Raw genomic sequence first — 20,689 nt, forward strand, 5'->3', positions numbered from 1 at the left:
GCTAAAACAATTAAGCTTCTAAAACAGGGGAGAATGTCCTAATGAAAAATCACTGAAGGTGAGAAAAGTGATACATTGGACGTCAGGGAGAAAACTGTTCAACACACACAACAGCAAAGATGGCAGAAGATAATGGCAATAACTTCAATACAAAGCACACACAAATATCCATCTATCGATACAATGTCCAGCCATGTGTAAGACCAGGGACACAGCACCCAGAATATATAAAGAACCTCTAGGAATCAATAAGCTAACGAAGCCGGGTGTGAGCCCACGCGGCTGGGGCCCGCAGTAGGTCCTGTTCACCGGGCCAGGCGGGGACAGCTCCCGCCCCCAGGAACTAGCTCGGTCCTCCTTAAGCGAGGAGGCGGCGGGGAAGCTCTGGCCTCGGCTCCGCCCCGGGGTTGCCTTTCCCTTAGAAGGCAAAGCCCCAAGCCTCGCCTCTCGCCGGCGGAGAGTCGCGCATCGCTGCCCGAGCTCCCCGACGACGCCGCCGGAGCCCCGGGAGGGCCCGAGGCCCCGCGCACTCCGCGCTCCAGCCGGCTCGGCGTAGACTGGGCGGGCACCGGGGCGGGGCGCGCGGCCTCGCGGGTTTGAATGGAAGGATCCCGAGCGGCGGGGGCGGCGGCCCGCAGGTCCTGAAGCCAGCAGTCGTCCCCGGCCCCCGCGCCCGAGACATGCGGCGGGAGAGGTGAGCAGGCGGGCGGAGCCATGGGGACGGCGAGGCCGGGGACAGGCACCGAGGATCGCGAGGCGCGGAGGCGGGCGGCCCAGGACGCGGGGGCCGGGCCGGGGTCCCGCCGGCCGCCGGCAAGGCTCAGGTCGGGCCGTGCCCACGCCTCCGTCGCCCGCGCACTAGTCTTCGCGCGCGGGTGCGGCGGCCCCGGAGCAAATCGCCATTTCGCCGCTGTCCCTCCTATCCTCGGCGGCCGCGAGGATCCTTGTGGTTGAGCTTGGCATCTGAAAGAATGTGACTCCGCGCTTTTAAAGATCTGGAGCACCAACCGCAGCGCTCACCCGCAGCCGGCCGGAACCCTGCCCCGGAGCCCAGCCCCGCCCGGCCTCCCGGTGCGCCCCGGCCCGGCGCTCGGCCACGAGCCCCGGCGCGCGCCGCGCCCCTTCCCCGCGCCCCGCTGCCCGCCCTCCGCGCGGCCGGCCTTCCCCTTCGCAGCCCGGCCGGCGCGACAGGGCGGGCCCGTCTGAGCGCCGTCTGCCCGCAGGTGCGGCGCCCCCCGCCCGCGTCCCCGCCATGGAGGTGCTGCGGCGCTCCTCGGTTTTCGCCGCCGAGATCATGGACGCCTTTGACCGCTCGCCCACCGACAAGGAGCTGGTGGCCCAGGCCAAGGCGCTCGGCCGTGAGTTCGTGCACGCGCGGCTGCTGCGCGCTGGCCTTTCCTGGAGCGCGCCCGAGCGCGCCGCGCCGGTCCCCGGCGGCCGCCTGGCGGAGGTGTGCGCCGTGCTGCTGCGCCTGGGTGAGTGCGGCCTCAGCCGGCCGGCCGGCGGGGTCCCTAGGCTGCCCCTTCCAGCTAGTCCGGCGGAGGCGCAGCGCCTCGGGTACAGCTGTCCTTGCACTGGCCGCCCAGCGGGTGGCCGGGCCTCTGTCTCTCCTCCGGGGCAGGGAGGGGGCTGGTCTGAGGGTGCCCCGGTGCCCTGAGGGATCTATCGCACAAGGCGGGCGGGGGTTTCTTCCAGCACCCCCCTCTCCTAGCTCACCTTTCAGCTGGCCCGTGCACCCGCCTAGACCTCCCCAGTCTGCCTGCTGAGCCCAGATTGCACACATCCTGGTCATAAAGAATAGAAAACTCCAGGAGGAATGATATTTTTGTGGCTAAATTTCCAGAGTGACCCTTGTACTCAGCTGGGCACAAAAATCCTTTGTCGGACCACGTGTCCTGATGTTTGTTTTGGAAAATAGGTCCTCACAGTTACTGGCTGCAGTCCTGCGTGGGCTGCTCTTTTCTCCGGGTTTGGAAGCCTCCTCCGGCTCCTGTGGAAATTAGTGCCCAGGAGAGCAGAAACCGTGTGAGGCTGGGCAGCCGCAAACCCCGACTGCATGGCTGCTGTGTAGACATGGAGAGCAGTACTTGATTCTGGGGTTATCCGGCTTAACTCTTTCCGTCTTCTCCAAGGACCGCAGAGAGGGAGGGACCCTCTCAGCTGACTCCGTCAGCCATCTCGCCATGGAGACTGAGGTTGCCCAGTTCTACACCGCCTGGTGTGACGTTCCACGCGGGGAGTGTGCACCCAGGGGGGTGTGGGGGCACAGATGGCACCCTGACCCTGACTGGGTGGCTCTCCAGAGTGGGTTGAGAGACTGGCCCAGGACCCTGGGTTGGAGGGAGCACCCCATGGAAGGGGATGCCTGCCTATTCTCAGGCTGACACTCGTGTCTGCTGGCCCTTGTGTTCTGTGGACCCTGGGGGCAGGGCTGTGTAGACCTGGTCTGCCCAGGAGTCTTGGTGTGGGGGCATTGCTGAGGGCTGCAGGAGGGTGGTGTCCTGCCTGGGTCTTGGGGGAGGGGAGCATGTGGGGTTTGAGGTTTCAGCCAAAGGTCCAGAGTGCCTGTGCCCCGCTGAAGCCAGGGCCCAAACTGTTTCTTCCAGCTGGGCTGTAGGGACAAGCCTGGGCTGAACGTTCCAGAGGGCCCTGGAGAATTCGGTATCTTGGGCTGCCGAGAGGCCCCTGGAGTGGCCGGGTGGAAGTCCTTCCTCTGTCCTGACCTGCCCTGCGGGCCTGCTCGCTCCCAGCTCCACGGCCTTGCCTGGAGCAGGGCCTCGGGGCCAGGGTCCCTGTTGTTTGAACTTGTCTGGAAAGCCCCGCTGCAGGCTCCGCTAATCATTGTCCCTTCCAAACTGTGACCTTGGATCCAGGGAGCCTGGGATGCTTCCGGCCTGGCCTGGGGGAGCAGAGTCCAGCCAAGTGGGCCACGCTGGCCCTCCCTGGGGCCAGGCCTCAGGCCCCCCCACCCCAGCTGCTTTCACGGACAGTCCCTGGGCTCAGCGTCTGCCAGACGGCCGAGGGGGCCCTGGAGGGAGGTAGCTTGGACCCCCAGCGTTCTCACCCCCTTCTGCGGCCCTTCTGAGCTGCTCCATGTGAGCCCCCCGCCCCTTGCCACGGCCTGGAGCTGTCCCCTGCCCCCAGCACCCCCAGCCCCTCCCCGGCACAGACACCCAGCTCCGGGTACAGCAGCAAAGAGGAAGAGGCGGGGGCATGCCCCCGAAGCTGTTCTCTGGGGGCCAGTCACCCCCCGGGCCTGTGCGTGGGAATGGCCGGCCAGGCCTGCCCTGGGCGTTTCCATGCCACCGCCCGTGGCTCCACCAGCCTGTCTCAGTCCTGCTCTGGCTTCAGATCTTCCTGAATTGGACGGAGTGCAGCTGGCCCCAGGGCCGACGCGGCGCCCTTATCACCCGGACCTCCAGTGGGAAGCATTTCCCTGTTTGCTTTGGCTGGAGAAGCGGCTGGGCTGGGGGACACTCAGTGCGTGGGCCATGAGGGGTTCCGGCGCGTCCCTGCAGACCCGGCGCAGATGGGGCCCGGCGAGGGCGTTCCTTCACCGCCGGGCATCCCCGCCGGGCACCAGGAGCCCAGGCCTGCCGCCTCCGGGCAGTGGCTCGGTCTCTGGTTTCCTGAATGACTCTGGGCCTGGTGAGGCTGCCCCCGCCCCGCCCCCGCTGAGGCAGCCATGAGCTGCCCACCTGTGTGGGGTCGCTGGACCCCGCCTTGCCCGCGTTGGGGTTGGCTGCCTGCCCGGGCAGCGCAGCAGCTCGCTGTGTGCCGTGAGTCACCCAGCAGGCATGCCCGGGATTCCCGCCCCACCGGCCCAGCCGGCTCTGCCCTGGGGCGTGGGCGTGGCTGACTTGTCAGAGGGCAGGCCACAGCCAGGTCTGGGGCGCCCACAGCACCTCCCTGGCCTTGTCAGGGTGTCTGGGGACCCTGGGGGAGGTATCAAGTGGGTGGACATGGCACAGGTTGGGGGTCAGGGATCGGGCTGGGGTCAGGGCCCCCGCTGCGGCCGTGGGCTGGCCCCCCGGCCCATGGGACCGCTCTGACCTGCCCCTGTGCCCACACAGCGGACGAGCTGGAGCTGATCCGGCCCAGCGTCTACCGCAACGTGGCCCGCCAGCTGAACCTCTCGCTGCAGTCGGAGACCGTGGTGACCGACGCCTTCCTGGCTGTGGCGACCCAGATCTTCTCTGCAGGTGAGGCTTCGTGTCCAGGCCGCAGACCCATGGTGCTGGGGGCCTGGGACCTGGGGGTCGTTGGGACTGGGGCTGCAGCACAGGTGGGCTTGTCAGGGAACCTCGCTGGGTCTGAGGGCGATGGGCCATGGGGCTGCTGGCTTGGGCCCCTTGTGGGGTTCTGGGGCTACCCTGGCCGGAAGTCCTGGCTGGCGGCATCTATCAGGCCTCCAGCTGGCACTGCTGTTGGCTGACATGGGGCCTGGGCTTCTCGCAGCGTGGTGCCTACTCCCTAGCAGCCAGAGTGGGCGCTGCCAGGCTCCTGGAACCTGAAAAGTCGTGGGGTAGCTGCACCAGAGTCTTCTGGGCAGAGGTGCCTTGCCAGTCGGCCACCGCCGTGGGAGGGGCGCTCTGGAGTGGCGGTGCCTGGCCAAAAGGCTTTCTGGAGAGGGGTGCCTCATCTGGGTCAGCTGGCTCGCCCACAGCCCCCGTGAGTTTCCCAGAGCTTCCCTCTGGGCCCCGGTGGCGGGCGACATCTGTCCCTGTCACCTCCTTCCCATGCCCTCACCTGAGGGCAGCTCCTGCTCCTGTCCGCACACCTGCCTCCAGGCTCACGGGAGACCCCCGGGCTCATCCCCAGGCCCCTTCCATCCCCACATCCCCTCCCGGGAAGCCCGTGGGCTCCGTGTGGCCCACCTGTGACCCGATGCCCTGCTCGGTGCACGTGCCTCGGTCCCGGGTCCTGGTACTGGCCAGGCGTTGCCTGGCGTCCAGGAGCAGAGCCCCGCCCAGGGGAGTACCTTCTCTGTGGCCGACCCTGCCTGCCCCCCAGCTCCTGGCCAGTGGTGGTCCCAGCCTCGGGGAGGGGTCCATGCGGGTCCACAGCTGAGTGCTCGGGGCTGCATCCCGGCTGGAGGACGAGTGTGAGTGGCCAGGCAGCATTGAGAGTGGGGAGGGTCCCCTTCCCCCTGGGGCTTTGGGGGCACAACCTCCCGCAGAGGAGGGCCCCAGGCAGCTGGGAGGCCTCGAGCCCTTGGCTGACCGGTGGTGTGACCCAGCGCTCACCCTGCCTCTGCTCAGCCGAGGCGTGCTTAGCACTGAAGGGCTTCGGGGCAGAGGCGCCTGGAACACAGTCCCGCCCTGAGGGGGACCCTCCGCTCACCCACTGAAGACGGGGGGCCAGATGGAGGGGCTGCAGGCCCGTCAGAGGCCCTGTCATGTCCCCACCCTCGGCGTGTTGCCTTCCCGTGTCCCCCTCTGAGGAGGCCTCCTGACCCGTGGAGGGCAGGCCGGCATTGAAGGTGGGGGACACGGGACCACCAGCTGTGGGCCAACCTCCACAGGGTCAGCGCGGGTCTCCCTGCAGCGCTCACCACCGGCAGGACCCCGAGGTGTGGGGAGAGACCGGGGTGCCCTGGAGGGCCTGACAGCCTTCACCCGGATGGGGCTTGCTCAGGGGCATCCAGGCTGGCCTGGTGGAGAAGGCAGCGGGAGGGGCCAGGCAGGAAGGGGAGCTGCGGGCACCCGGGGCTGCCTGCTGCGCTGGGCGCCCTCACCAGGCCAGCCCGGCCTGACGCCATAGTGTGGGTGGCCGCCTGTGTCTGTCTCTGAGCTGTCGGCGGGCAGCTGGTTTATGAGCCGAGAGCTGGCTTTAAAAGGAAGGGTCATCTCTGGGAATGCGGCCGGGCGGGAGGGGGCTGGGGCCCAGGGCAGTGGCGGGAGGGTTGGGGGGCAGGCCGCAGCGTCCAGCCCTGCCTGCCCAGCCCGTTCAGGTCGGGCGACCAGAGACGAGCCCAGAAGGGCTGTGGGTTCCAGGAGGGAGATGTGCCCTGGGGACGGAGCGCAGGGCGCACGGGCACGGTGGCTTGTGGAGCTAAGTCTGAAACGGCAGGGGCTGTGCCCCGCGGGCTCAAGCTGCCCTGCCACCCTCCGCCGCGCGCCCCCCGCCCCGGGCCGGGCTCCGCCCCCAGCCGGCTCCGCCCCCTCCTTGCGGCAGCCCCCACGTCCGCCGACCCCCTCATCGCTGTGTGCGCTGTGGGCAGTTTCTCGACCTCTCTGGATCCCAGAACCCGTGCAGCCTCTCCCCTGCAGCGGGGCCAGCCCCGCTGACCCCCGGGCTGGCCCCGCGTCCCCTTCACCCTCCTGGGCCAGCCCCTCTCCTCTGTGGCCGGTGAGGTGGGCAGCTCGAGGACTGCAGGGTAGGGCTTGGGGTGCCCCGCCACGTGGCCGCACCCTCCACGCAGCCGGCAGCCGAGCCCCCCACACGCTGCGTGGGGATGACGCTCCCACTGCTTCTTGGCTGAAGGGTCTTCTCGGTTCCCTTCGGTGGGAGAACATGAAGTTGGCAAGTATTTTCATTTTTTTACTTCTCATTAGAAGAAGAAAGTATTTTACCATGGAAAGATCAAAACATACATGAGATAAAGAACTCTCAGAAATCTGTGCTAAAAAGGCAGCCTCACTGAAACATGAACAAAAGATCTGAATTGTTGTCTCTTCTGAGATGTCCGTGAGAAGTCGCTGACCTCCGTCAGTCACCAGAGAAATGCACATCCAGCCACCAGACTCCACCTTGCTCCACCTGGGGGGTGGAGGCAGGCCTTCGGAACCCAGCACACAGGAGGCCTCCAGGCGCCGGCCGCCACGGTGGACCGCCTGTCAGCTTCTTCAGTGGGTTGACTCTGACGGCGTCCCCACCTGACCCTGCACTTCCACGCCCTGGGGTTCGCCGTGAGAAGGGAAGCCATGTGTCCACATGGGGCTTGTCCTTGGGCCTTCAGAGCCTCACAGCCAAGCAGCGGACGGACCCTCAGCCCAGGTTCGTCTCCTGATGGGCGGTCTATCCACGCGGTGGAGCCTGGCTCGGCGGTAACAAGGAACGTGGTGTGATGCACAGGACGACTCGAGGAGCCTGGAAAACGTTTTGCTCCATGACTGGAGTCAGACATGAAATGGGACCTACTGTGTCATTTGATTCATGTGAAATGTCCAGAACAGGTCATCCGAAGAGACGAGTAGAGGAGAGATGGCCAGGAGCTGGGGTGACAGGGACACCATGCTCATGGGGACAGGGATTTGGAGTAAAATGCCCGGAATTCAGTGGTGCTGGTGGTTGTGGAACATTGTCAACATGCTAAGAGCACTGGATCTCACATTTTATTTTTTTTTTAAATTATTTTTGCACTGGAAGTGCAGTCTTGACCATTGGAGCACCAGGGAAATCCCATCTGGGTATTTTTAAAGTTTTTGGATCTGACACTTCAAAAGGATGAGTTAATGGTAGTGAGACTGCTGTCTGCTTAGTTGCTTGGTTGTGTCCGACTCTTTGCGACTCGATGGACTGCAGCCCGCCAGGCTCTTCTGTCCATGGGGTTCTTCAGGCAAGAATACTGGAGTGGGTTGCCATGCCCGCCTCCAGGGGATCTTCCCGACCCAGGGATCAAACCTGGGTCTCCCACATGGCAGGTGGGTTCTTTACCACCACAAGCCCGGTAGTGAGACAGTGTCTCCGTAAAAAATAACACTAAGAGCTCAGAGAAAATAGGACATAGCCAAGACCCACGCGGGAGACCAGCCTGCTGGCTGCTCCCAGACCAGAGCTTTTCTCTCCAGGTAAAATGTGGCGGTCGCATGGAGCCCACATGTCCACCTGGGGTGCCGAGTCTGAGGGTCCCACCAGGGCTGGTGTGCCGTGAGCAGCTGGTGAACGGGGAACATGGGCTGATGGCGCTGTCCCCAGGACGTGGCACCCCTGCAGCCTGGGTGCCCGTTGGACGGGGGCCCGTGAGAAGAGCCCTGAGGGTGGGGAGCCCCGCAGGCAGTGCTGAGGCTGGGGTCATGGGCCCAAGGCCAGTGGCAGGAAGGGGGCCCTGGGGGCCAGGGGCCGGCCTGGGGGGCTTCAGATGTGGATCTACTTTGCAGGGGGTGAGAGTCACAGCAACAGGCAGGCCTGGGGCGCGGCACGGCCTGCTTCATGGGGTTTTTACATGTTCGTTTAATTGAGGGGAAGTTCATGTGATATCTGATAGCCGTTTTATTCGTTGTTTGACCTCACCACGGGGTGTGTGTGGTCGAGCTCCTCGACCAGGGATCACCCCTGGGCCCTGCACTGGGAGCTCGGCGTCTCGGTCACTGAACCCCGAGGGAAGCCCCGGTTAAGCGTCCAGAGTGTGAGATTTGGCGGCATTGGTCCAGCCACAGTGTTGCACAGCCACCGCGCAGGCCCGCTAAGCTAACAGTGCCGGCCCCGGGGCCCACCGCTCTGCCTCCCGTCTCTACGGCCCTGCCTGGGAATGGACTGACATTTGAGTCTGCGTCCTTCACGGACGTGTTGTTTCGGCAGGCGTGGTCCCAGCCCCGTCAGAGCTTCTGCCTCTGGAGGCCAGATGACCTTCTGTTGTGCAGGTGGCCCACCTCTTGCTCTTCCACTCACTGTCTCTTGCTGTCTTGTCATTTCCGCCTTTTGGTGACTGCTCAAGCGTTCCTTTGCATTGACTTGTGCTCCTGTGACCTACCGTCCCTGGGAACACGGGTCCGGGGCCTGCTTTCCCCACCTGTGCTGTTCCTGCCAGACCAGGGCCAGGCCCCGGCCCCCAGGGGCTGTCCTCTCACAGGTGATGCCAGTGCCCTCTTACGTCTTTCCCGTCACAAGTACCAGGCTGCAGGGTTACCTGGATCCGAACATTGCCACATTGAATTTTCAACCTGATACACTATCCTTTACATCGCGTTTTAATTTACGCTTCTTTGACTATCAGTGAGGGTAAGCATTTCTCACATGTCTGGTGTATTCAGTTCAGTTCAGTCACTCAGTCATGTCCAACTCTTTGCAACCCCATGGACTGCAGCACGCCAGGCCTCCTTGTCCATCACCAACTCCCAGAGCTTGCTCAAACTCATGTCCATTAAGCCGGTGATGGCCTTCCAACCATCTCATCCTCTCTTGTCCCCTTCTGCCTTCAGTCTTTCCCAACATCAGGGTCTTTTCCAATCATTCAGCTCTTTGCATCAGGTAGCCAAACTATTGGAGCCTTCGGCTTTAGCATCAGTCCTTCCAATGAATTTTCAGGACTGATCTCCTTTAGGATGGACTCCTTGGCTCTCCTTGCAGTCCAAGGGATTCTCAAGAGTCTTCTCCAACACCACAGTTCAAAAGCATCAGTTCTTTGGCGCTCAGCTTTTTTTATAGTCCAACTCTCACATCCATACATGACCACTGGAAAAACCATAACTTTGACCAGATGGACCTTTGTTGGCAAAGTAACATCTCTGGTTTTTAATATGCTGTCTAGGTTGGTCATAGCTTTTCTTCCAAGGAGCAAGTGTCTTTTAATTTCATGGCTGCAGTTACCATCTTCAGTGATTTCGGAGCCCAAGAAAATAAAGTTTCTCACTGTTTCCATTGTTTCCGCATCTATTTGCCACGAAGTGATGGGACCAGATGCCGTGACCTTAGTTTTCTGAATGCTGAGTTTTAAGCCAACTTTTTCACTCTCCTCTTTCACTTTCATCAAGAGGCTCTTCAGTTCTTTGCTTTCTGCCATAAGGGGGGTGTCATCTCCATATCTGGGGTTATTGATATTTCTCCTGGCAATCTTCATTCCAGCTTGTTCTTCATCCAGCCTGGCATTTCACATGATGTACTCTGCATATAAGTTAAGTAAGCAGGCTGGTAATACACAGCCTTGACATACTCCTTTCCCAATTTGGAACCAGTCTATTGTTCCATGTACAGTTCTAACTGTTGCTTCTTGACCTGCATACAGATTTCTCAGTGGCCACAGGACTGGAAAAGGTCAGTTTTCATTCCAATCCCAAAGAAAGGCAATGCCAAAGAATGTTCAAACTACCAAATAATTGCACTCATCTCACACACTAGCAAAGTAATGCTCAAAATTCTCCAAGCCAGGCTTTAGCAATACGTGAACTGTGAACTTCCAGATGTTCAAGCTGGTTTTAGAAAAGGCAGAGGAACCAGAGATCAAATTGGCAACATCTATTGGATCATTGAGAAAGCAAGAGAGAGTTCCAGAAAAGCATCCACTTCTGCTTTATTGACTACGTTTAGTGTATTATAAGTATTTTTTATTTTGTGAATTAGCTGTTCATAATTTGTGCTCCTGTTTCTTTAGAAAGTGTTGGAAGTGAAAATGTTAGTTGCTCAGTCGTGTCTGACTCTTTGGGACCCCATGGACTGTAGACTGCCAGCCTCCTCTGTTTGGATTTCTCAGACAAGAATACTGGAGTGGGTAGCCATTCCCGTCTCCAGGGGATCTGTTCTTTTTTTTCATCGATGTACAGAATCTCTTATGTGTTAAGGAGCTTTTTATGACCGACAGGTGTACGTCCCCAGGTTGTCACGCATCTGTCCTCCCAAGGAGGCTCCATCTGCCCTCAGCAACTTGGTGCCTGGGGACGGTCCTTCCTCCTGGGCCTCAGCTTGCTTCTGCAGAGAGCGCCCTGCTCTGTTCAGGGGCAGCCAGGCTGGAGCAGGTGTAGCATGGAGCTGCTTGCTGTTCAGTGCTCCCAGTGTCGAGTTCCCCGAGCCCCCGTGACCCGCTCAGGTCCCTCGTTGCCGAACTGCTTTTCTGCGCCGTCACTTTCTCCAGCAGAGGTGGGCTGGGTCCTCCCAGGCTCTGGCCCAGGTGTGCAGCAGGAGCTTAGGACATCCAAGAATGGCCCATGGGGCTGGCAGAGCTGGCCTGAGCAGTGGTGGCTGGGACTTGCACGGCAACCAGGTGGTCGAGCTCCCTGTCTGACTGGGAGCTGGTGGTCAAGGCTAGCCCTGGGTGCTGACTGCAGTCACTTTCGGGGTGGCGGGCGCGTGGCTCTGGGAGGCTCAGCCCTTTCACGTGACCCTGCAGCCTGGCCTTAAGCGGGCTCTTGGTGGCCTTTGGTGACCCGCATCCCTCTCTGTCCCTGCAGGCATCACGTGGGGCAAAGTCGTGTCCCTGTATTCGGTGGCCGCGGGGCTGGCCGTGGACTGTGTGCGGCAGGCCCAGCCCGCCCTGGTGCACGCCCTCGTCGACTGTCTCGGGGAGTTTGTGCGGAAGACGCTGGCACCCTGGCTGCGGAGGCGTGGCGGATGGGTGAGGGCGCGCGAGGGGCCGGGCAGGGGCTGGTTGAGCGCCTGGGCACCCACGGCGGGAGTGATGGGCTGGAGGGGAGGGGGTCGCGGCTGGAGCTGCAGCCCTGCCCCAAGGCTGACCTGTCCCTGGCACTCCCAGGGCCTGCCCACCCCCCAGAGCTGAGCCTGCTGCCTGCCCATGGCGGGGTCAGAGCCACGTCCGCACTCTGTCTCTAGATCCCCCATCACCTGCCCAGTGCTGGCCCGGCCCAGGGCTGCTGGGAGCGGTGCCTTCTTTGTAGAGTGGGTGGTGGCAGAGCTGTGTGCAGCCCACCGGCCGCGGGGAGCCACGGTGGAGGCGGGGGAGGCAGGGGCAGGGAGCGTCTGACTGCCTGACTCACGGCAGGCAGGACACGGGCAGCTCTGTCCCCTGCCCATCCTGTCCTCGGGCCCAGCGGGGCTGGGCGCCGGGGCAGCCAGGACACTGACTGACGGGGCAGCCAGAGGTCAGGCTCCAGGGCTGCTCTCCTTAGCAGGACTAGAGAGAAACAGGGAAGTCAGGAGCGGCTGCCCGCTGGGCTCCTGTTCTGGGGTCAGCCCCCACGGCGTCTGCAGGGGGACAGGGGGAGTGTCCTGCTCGGGAGCATCCTGCCTCTTCACGTCCGACCTCGGGCCTTCGTCCAGCTGGACCGCAGGCACCCCCTCAAGCGGCACGGCCGCCTCGGGTGGGGCGGGCCTGCGTCCCCCGCTCCGCGCTCTGACTGTGCCCTCTCCCCTCAGACGGACGTGCTCAAGTGCGTGGTCAGCACCGACCCGGGCCTCCGCTCCCACTGGCTGGTGGCCGCGCTCTGCAGCTTTGGTCGCTTCCTGAAGGCTGCCTTCTTCATGCTGTTGCCGGAGAGATGAGATGCTGGCTTGGGCAGGGGCCCAGGGGGCCCTCCGCCCCACCCCAGCCAGGAAGACCCTCGGAGCCGCCCCCGAGTGGACGGTGGAGGCCCTGTCCTGAGCCCCTCCTGCAGAACCCAGGCCCTCTGGACAGAGGCGTGAGGGTCTCCCCTGGGCCTGAGCTGGGCTTCAGTGCTGACCCTTGCACCCAGCTCCCCCTGGAAGCCCTGCCCACCCCCTTCTTCCTGGGCCAGAAGGCCACGCTGTGTCCTGGCCCTGAAGCAGGAAGTGGGAGCCACGTCTGTGTCGGGACCGTGTCAGGACCGGAGCTGGCCTCGGTCCTCAGGGAGGGGCCGTGGACGTTCAGCCTGGAGGCGCCTCTGGCTTGGCCGAAGCTGGAGGCGCCGTGGGGCTGGCTGACCCTGCACGCCGAGTGTGAGGCCACTGAGGTGGCTCCTGACCCACTTCTGGGGGTCAGATGTGTGCCCCACGCGTGTGTCGGGGTCCCCGTGTGGCAGGGAGCCGCGGGCGCGCGAGCCCGTGGATGAGGACGATGGTGTGTGTCTGATCCCAATAAAGTGCGGTGGCCGTGGAGGGTGCCCATCTGCCTGCCTGCGCCCTCCTCCTGCGACGGGCGGCGGCGGCCTGGCCGTGATGGATCAGCAGGGGCAGAGCTGCCCCGGGGCCCCCCTCAGGGAGGCCGCCTCACACCGCCCTGTGCCTCGCTGGGCTCACGCACACACGCACGTGCACACACTGGCACTCGCGTGCATGCGGCCCTGCCCATCGTGGTGGTCAGCCCCACCCCCCCGCCCACGCCTCCCCACGACCTCCCACTGCAGTGCCCCCCGGCCGTGATGGGGGCGGCCGCTGAAGCAGCCCCTGGCGGCCCGGCCGCAGGCACACGGCTGGACGTGGCCTCTCTGCCCTGGTTCCCTTTCTGTACAAGGCAGAAGGCACCAGATGGCCACGTTGGCCGCCTGGCTGTGCCTCCTGCGGGAAGAGCCCAGATGCCAGCTTCTGTGCACACCGGCCGGCCCCGCGCCTCCCTCGGGGCCCATCTCCGAGCCCCAGGCCCCCCAGGACCGCTCTCCTCAGCTTCCTTCCTGGGGAGCGGGCAGGGGGCCAGCACCACCTCCCAGCTGTGCCTGCTCCATCCGCAGGGAGGGGCATCCCAGGGGTGCCCGAGGCGGGAAGTCTGGGGGTGGGGGGGGGGGGAGAGGAAGGGTGCCCCAGTGCCCTGCTTCCCGTCACTGGGATCAGCCCCCTGGGGCATTTCCAGCACCAGGAGCTGGTGCCACAGACACAGAGGCAGAAAAGCAGCAGGTTTCAGGGCCCCGCGGGGAGACTGGGCATGGGGGGCATGCTGGGCAGGAGACATGAGTGGGGGGGGGGAAACGCGCCCTTTCCAGCATCACAGAAGGTGACTTGTGAGGGAAAGATGGAGAAGAAATGTGAACCCCGTGTGAGGCAAACTCTGAAGCTTCCTCAAGGACACCTTAGACTTGGTCAGATGGAGAAAACCACTCGTTCTAAAAGAAAACAGTCTCGTAAAGCCATTTCTCTACAAGTAAGTGAGTTTATAACTTTAACATAATTGTTATGAAACTGCTTGGTCACTCAGACGGTAAGGACTCCGCCTGCAATGTGGGAGACGTGGGTTGGATCCCTGCGTCAGGAAGATCCCCTGGAGGAGGGCATGGCAACCCACTCCAGTATTCTTGCCTGGAGAATCCATGGACAGGGGAGCCTGGCAGGATACACAGTTCATGTGGTCACAAAAGACAGGGACATGACTGAGGAAAGCATCTTCCTCTTAAGAAAGTCCTAGAGTATGTTTCCCCCTCTGGATCTAAACAAGCTAATTATAAAGTTCACATGAGGAGGGGGAGGGCAAAAACAGCCAAGAAAGCCTTTCCAAGAAGAGAAACGAGGAAGGTCTGGACCTCCCTGCCTCTGGGTCTCCCCTCGGACCACCAGGCCCCGGCCACGTGCAGACACGCAGGCACGGGGACACGGGGCCCGCAGAGACAGACCCTGGAGCCTGGAGAACCGAGTCCATGACGAGGTGAAGGAGATGAGGTCGTCAGCAAATGTGACGAGCAGTCAGCGCACGGAAAAAGACCACATCGAACCCGGGCGTCACACAAGACAAGTCACAAATGGGTCCAAGAGCCAAGTGTGAAAAGTAAAGCAAGTGCTAGGAGCAATGTGTGAATTTCTTTGTAACTGGGGAGTGGGCAAAACCTTCCTACACGTGATTTAAAATCCGAGAACAAGCGGATGTCCCTAGTGGTACAGCGGGTGAGAATCCGCCTGCCGGTGCACGGAACAGGGGTCCGATACCCTGTCCAGGAGGGTCCCACAGGCCGCGGTGGGGCAGCTCCTGAGCGCGGGCTCTGCAGCAAGGCAGTTCCCGCTCACAGCAGAGCAGGGAGCCTCTGCAACGAGGAGATGAAGGGAGCCATGAGACAACACATGAGAGTTCGAAAAATAATAATAAATCATAAAACCCAGGAACGAGAAAAGACAATATACTTGATGGGGAAAAGTGTTTATGACGTTTATATATATGCTTATAACATATATCAATATACTTGATGAGGAAAAGTGTTTATGACATTTATGTATATGTTTATAACATATATATCAATATAGTCGATGAGGAAAAGTGTTTATGACATTTATGTATATGTTTATAACATATATATCAATATACTTGATGGGAAAAAGTGTTTATGACATTTATGTATATGTGTATAACATATATATCAATATACTTGATGGGAAAAGGTGTTTATAACATTTAGTGTTTTCAAAAGTCGCCGCAGCCTGAGGCAGGAAGCAGGGGGTGGTGTGTGGGGTGGGCAGGGGGGCGACTAGGGGCCATGGGGCTTCTTCCTGGGGTGACAGGCTGTCCTGGAAGGAGACTGAGGCGGTGGCTGCGAGCACGCGAATGTGCAAAGTGCTGCTCAGCCGCACACTCGTGTGGACGCCGTGGAGCAGTGAACTTCATGTTGTAACCGTGCATTTCACCTCCATGAAAGGCTGTAGCTGAAAATTAGGAAGATTATTTATAATTCGAAAGAACTTACTCAGCCTCAAAAGTCAAGAAGGAAAGACAAAGCTGAAATGCAGACCCGAACTGCCCCAGGATCCCGGGACCCCAGTCCTCACCTACGAGGTTGGCTGCGTCCAGATCTGACCACAGACTTGCTGGGGGCAGGACACCTCACACTTGCTGTGGGAGGCAAAACGGCACAGTGCCCGTGGGGAAGGCAACACCTGGGCGAGTCCCGCGTGTGTTTGTCCTCGGACTGGTAATCTCGCTTTGAGAAATCTGTCCTAAAGATACACTGGCAGAAGCCCAAAATGACATGTACGTAGTTATTCATTGTGACAATATTTGATTAGCAAAAGACTGGAAACAGCCCAGAGGCACAGCATCAGGGCGTCTGCTGATAGACCGTGGCAGGGCTGCCAGGTGGGGGCTCTGCACCCACGTGAAGCAAAACGAACCTGGTTTTACAGGGTTTCTTTAATTTCTTAATCTGGCTGCGCTGGGTCCTCGCTGTGGCCGGGCTTCGATCTTCCTGGTGGCATGTGGAGTCTTTAGTTGCAGCATTCAGATTCTCAGTTGCAGCATGTGAAGTCTAGTTCCCTGACCAGGGACGGAACCCAGGCCCTCCATCCTGGGAGTGCAGAGTCCCAGCCCCTTGGCCATTCGGGAAGTCCGTTTTACACAGGGTCATGTCAGTGATTTGCATTAGCAAAGCTAACTTAAGAGAAACAGTCAGTTGTAGAAATAAACAAATGAGTTTGTATACTGAGTTGGTGACATAAGCACCCGGAGAAATTAGTTATTCCAACTATAATATTTTTTTAACATTATATGCTCAGTGTGAAAGCTGTAAAAACAATAGCAGAAAACTGACTTCAACTAGTAGTCTTATCGACAACATGACTATCCCGAGTTAATCGTGTGTGTCCCGCGGTGGTTTTGTCGCTCAGTCGTGTCCGACTCTGTGGCCCCATGCACTGCACCCCCAGGCTCTCGTCCTTAGTACTACTCACCCAGTCTTGTCTGACTCTTTGCAACATCATGGAGTCTAGCCTGCCAGGCTCTTCTGTCCATAGAATTTTTCAAGCAAAAGTACTGGAGCTGGTTGCCATCTCTTTCTGTGGGGGATCTTCCCCACTCAGGCATTAACCTGGGTCTCCTGCGTCTCCTGCATTGGCAGGTGGATTCTTTACCACCGAGCCATCAGGAAGTCCTGGGTATCCTGTAGGAGAAAGCAAATAATGATAAGATTTTTTTCTTAAAAGAGGCGAAATGAAAGAATTTAAGTAAGAAATTTTATAGTCTAAGAATCAGAATTGGAAATATCAGTGTGGGTGCACAATTTGATTTTCCTTTCTTAAAAAATACACGTATCCCATGCTGAAGCACTAGGGAGTGAAGGGCCGTGTGATGGCAAATAGCTCAGTGGAAATACCTGGGAACACTGTGAAGGGAGCCGGTGCTGCTCGAGCCTCTCACTCCCACCCCCGCTGGAGAAGAGGCAGGTGCTGGGGCAGGAAGTGGGCACAGAGGCCATCAGGGCAGGAAGTGGGCACAGAGGCCATCAGGGTCTCTGTCCGGCTAACTAGGGTCACATGGGCACCTCCGTCTGCCACAGAAAGACTGGACTCGCATCACACATACCAGGAGTGTTGGGTTTGTAGCAGAAGCAGGACGAGTGGAGGGAGGTGTGGTGTGAGGAGGCTGGTCCCGGGCCAGCCCCGGTGTCCCTGCACGCTTGCTTTAACATTGCACACCAGAGGGAAGAGACGAGCCTTTCCGCTGGCTCCGGCGTGAACTGTTTCAGAGGAACCCAACCTGAGCCCAACTGGATGGAGGGAAGATTTTCTAAGAGAATTCTGCCACTGAACGCAGACGTGAGGACAGGGTTAGGAGACGGCCCTTGGGCAGCTCTGCTGAGGGGCTGGTCCAAGCGGGTGGGGTGAGAGAAGCAGAATGAAGCGGGCAGGCTGCCTCCGTCTGTGCGGTGGCATCAACCCCGTGAGGCGGGCGGGGTCTGCATGGGTAAACCGCGGGCAGCCCCTGGGAAGGGTGGTCCAGCCTCCAGGCTGCCCGAAACGGGGCAGAGGAACAAGGAGGGGGCTGGGAGTGCCCTCTGGTTTCCCAGCCCGTCAGCGGCATGGGTGGGGTGCAGGGAAGAAGACCACCAGAGGACCGTGTGGGTTATCCGCTTCTGTCCGTTTTATGCCCCACCTTCCCTGCTCTGCTCTGGGGCTGCCCACCCCTCCCGCACCCAGCTGTGAGAAGGGAGGAGCCTGGGGTGAAGGAGGGAGGAGCCTGCAGTGCAGGAGGGAGGGAGTGGGCTTCTTGGGTGCTCCCAGGTCCTCTTAGCATCATTCCAGCAACAGAGATGGCTCTGGCCTCAGCCTCCAGGCTGAGCTTGGTCTGACCTTGGAGCTGTGGTCTGAATGTCTGTCTTCCCCCAAATTCATATGCTGAAATCCTAACCTCAACGTCGTGGAAGGAGAAGGTGTGGCCTTGGGGGGACTAGGTCCTAAAGTCACTTTGTGACTGGGACAAGTACCTGCCTGGTTGACCCCAGAGAGCCAGCCCAGCACTCCCGCACGTGAGGTCCAGTGGGCAGCCGTCCAGGAGAAAACTCCGTCAGCCGGTCACCAGTACCATGGTCTTCAGCCTCTAGGATGCTGACAAGTGAATTCCTATTGCTTAAAAGCCAGTCAGTCTGTGGTATTCCTGTTAAAGCAGTCTGACGGGACCAAGTCAGAAAGTTGTTACCGAGACGTACATGTGGAAGTGGCTTTGGAACTCAGTGGTTGGAAGAGTTTGAAGATGGATGCTAGAAAGCATCCAGTGCTGTGAATGGACGGTTGGGGCGATACTGGGGACCCGGGAAGAGAGGAGAGCTGTGTAGGAAGCCTCAGCCTTCTTAAAGAATACCCGCGTGGCCTGAGCAGAACGTGGGGACGAACATGGATGTGCTCACCTGAAACAATACAACAGCCGACTTTTTATCAACAAAGTGGGTTTATTCAGGAGCAGCAAAGCACTGCGTCTCAGGTCAGAAGCTGTGGTGAACCACAGGCAAGCCCAGGGAAGAGGAGAGGAAGCTCTTTTATAGGAGACAGAGGTCAGAGGGGCTGCTGTGAGGAGTCCACTGGGGCAAGCGGGCCTGAGCGTGGAGGCTTCTCATTGACTGGGCTGTTGCCGGGCAGGGAGAAACTCTTCCTCCTGCTTCTTCTGGCTGGAGGCCAGGTTGGTCCCCTTGTGTGGTGACATCCAGTGGGGCTGGCTGGGAGCGCCCCCTTGGGGCCTGCCCACTCAACATTTTTTTTAATTAACAGTGTTTTGGCCATGCTGTGCAACTTGTGTGATTTTAGTTTCCTGCCCAGGGATTGGCCCCCGGCCCTGGGCAGTGACAGCACAGTCCTAACCATTGCACCGCTAGGGAATTCCCTCCCGGCTCCAGCTTAGCAAGGCTTCCGTTCACTAACTTGGACAGGTGTAAAGGCCAGTCTGATGAGATCTGATGGAAACGGGAACGTCTGTCAACACAGAGCTTGGCTGCACTGTGTCCTAGGCTGCAGGAAGCGCTCGTGAACAGTGACCCGGGTGTCCGGCTGGGGGTCTCCAAGCAAAGTGCAAGTGCCTTGTTTCCCTCGGACACTCAGAGCCCAAGGTGTGAAGGCAGAGCTGTCAGCCAGGAAGAACCAGACCTGAAGTTTGGAAAACCCTCCGCCTACTGACCTTGAGAGTAGTAAGAAAGCTCGTTCAGACGGGTCACAGTGGGGCCCGACTTGATAAGGAGGCTGGTACTTGTCAGCAACAAGCAAGTCCCCCAAACGGCAGGCTGACAGGCAGCCACCTAAACCGAAGTCAGGGCCCGACGTCCAGACTATGGAGAAATGATTCCCAAGGCGTGTCAGAGATTGTGCGGTGGGGTGTCCGTGCACCTGTGCCTGCCCCCCATAGTCCTGTGGACGGCAGAGGTGGCTGCCCCCCGAGGGGGTGTCTGGTGCCCACAAGGCACCGTCTCTGCCAGCGTGCAGGACACAACAGCCCTGGGGCCTTGCTGGTTGCTGCTGTGTTGCTAAGTTGTGTCCGACTCTGCGACCCCACGGACGGCCTTGCTACCTTCCCCGGACCCTGAAGGATGGGGCCGCCTGGAGCCTCAGGTTCACGACCTCGGCAGAGCCCCACCAGGGGGGACCCCAGATGGGGAGGGCTCAGGGGGGGCAGGACTCCGTGAAGGGAGGGGGAGCTGCTCTGGCCCAGCTGTGGGGCAGGACCAGTGCAGAGCCTGGAGGACAGGCCTGGGCCACAGGGGTCCCCCTGGAGCCCCGACTTCTTGGATTCGCTCGGGCCCCATCACCCTCCTTTCCTGTTTCGCCTCGTGGAGGGGCACGGTCCGTCCTGTTCGCCCCACGCCGTCGCCTGTCAGGGGCGCGCGGCGTGTCTGGCTGCAGGGGTGCACGGCTGGACGGACGCTGCCTCGGGACAAACCACGCCTTGTGCCCCTGTAGACCTCATCTCCCCGGGGAGTCCAGCGCGGCCGGGGTCCTCACTGAGGCCGGCCCCTCCTCGCACCCCCAGCACTGGCACCCCCAGCCCCCCGCGATGCCTGTGTGCCCAGCCGTGTGACTGTGCTGTGGCTGCAGCCCGGACCCCTGCCCTTGAGCAGAGCCGCCCTCACCCTGTGTCTACTTAGGCTCCCGGTGAAACCAGCTGTGACCCCGTCCCCTCCAAGAGGGCGAAACAGGGAGGAGGGCGTGACAGAGACCGTGTCACTGAGAAGAAGAGAAATGCTTTTGCACACAGGCTGAAGCGTTTGAGACAAATGACACTGTGTGGAATTCACTGTGAGACGCTTCAGCCACGAGAAGGGAGAGCACATGAACCACGGGTGTGGGGCCCGCGCTGGCGGACGCGGGGCGAGGGCTGAGGGTCAGTGTGTGTGTGGAAAATCCCACTGTAAGCAAAGGAACAAATGAAGGTGTGTATTACTGAGACTCAGGTCACACTCACCTAACGATGCTTACACTCACAGCCACCCTCGTGCCACGGGAACACCCTCTGTCCATTAGGAAATGGGGTCCTTATGTGCTCGGCTCTTAAAAATAATCTATGTCTTCAGCTTACTACTGACTACCGAAGACTCGTAAGTATTTTGGTGGTGGTTTAGCTGCTAAGTTATGTCTGACTCTTGTGATCCCATGGACTGTAGGCCACCAGCTCCTCCGTCCATGGGATTTTCCAGGCAAGAATATTGGAGTGAGTTGCCATTTCCGTTTCCAGGGGATCTTTCAGACCCAGGAATTGAACCCAGGTCTCCTGCATCGCAGGCGGATTCTTTACTGACTGAGCTACGAGGGAAGCATCTTATCAAAACTGCAGGAAGAAATGATATAATGTCACCCCTTTTAAAGTTTTTAGGGAAGAGACTCTGAAAACAAATAATCACCAGCAGATGAAAGAAATGTAGTTTACGCAAGTGATAATATTGAAAATGCTCAGCCA

General features: G+C 60.2%; 1 protein-coding gene across 1 annotated transcript; it reads left to right on the plus strand.

The window, feature by feature from the left end:
- The first annotated feature begins 461 nt into the window (after nucleotides 1–461).
- BOK (BCL2 family apoptosis regulator BOK) lies at nucleotides 462–13,312 on the plus strand. The gene is made up of 5 exons (XM_061122685.1): nucleotides 462–694; nucleotides 1,224–1,475; nucleotides 4,074–4,202; nucleotides 11,106–11,269; nucleotides 12,028–13,312. The coding sequence occupies exons 2-5, from the start codon at nucleotides 1,253–1,255 to the stop codon at nucleotides 12,151–12,153; spliced, it is 642 nt and encodes a 213-aa protein (XP_060978668.1). The 5' UTR covers nucleotides 462–694; nucleotides 1,224–1,252; the 3' UTR covers nucleotides 12,154–13,312.
- The last annotated feature ends 7,377 nt before the right edge of the window (nucleotides 13,313–20,689 follow it).

This window comes from Dama dama, chromosome 20, assembly GCF_033118175.1.
Source record: "Dama dama isolate Ldn47 chromosome 20, ASM3311817v1, whole genome shotgun sequence".
Lineage (NCBI taxonomy): Eukaryota > Metazoa > Chordata > Mammalia > Artiodactyla > Cervidae > Dama > Dama dama.

Excerpts from the sequence above, each read along its gene's own strand:
- BOK (XM_061122685.1), top strand. The coding sequence starts at position 1,253 with ATGGAGGTGCTGCGGCGCTCCTCGGTTTTCGCCGCCGAGATCATGGAC. Across the intron at positions 1,476-4,073 it reads CGCCGTGCTGCTGCGCCTGG|CGGACGAGCTGGAGCTGATC; the intron begins GTGAGTGCGGCC and ends GTGCCCACACAG. Across the intron at positions 11,270-12,027 it reads TGCGGAGGCGTGGCGGATGG|ACGGACGTGCTCAAGTGCGT; the intron begins GTGAGGGCGCGC and ends CTCTCCCCTCAG.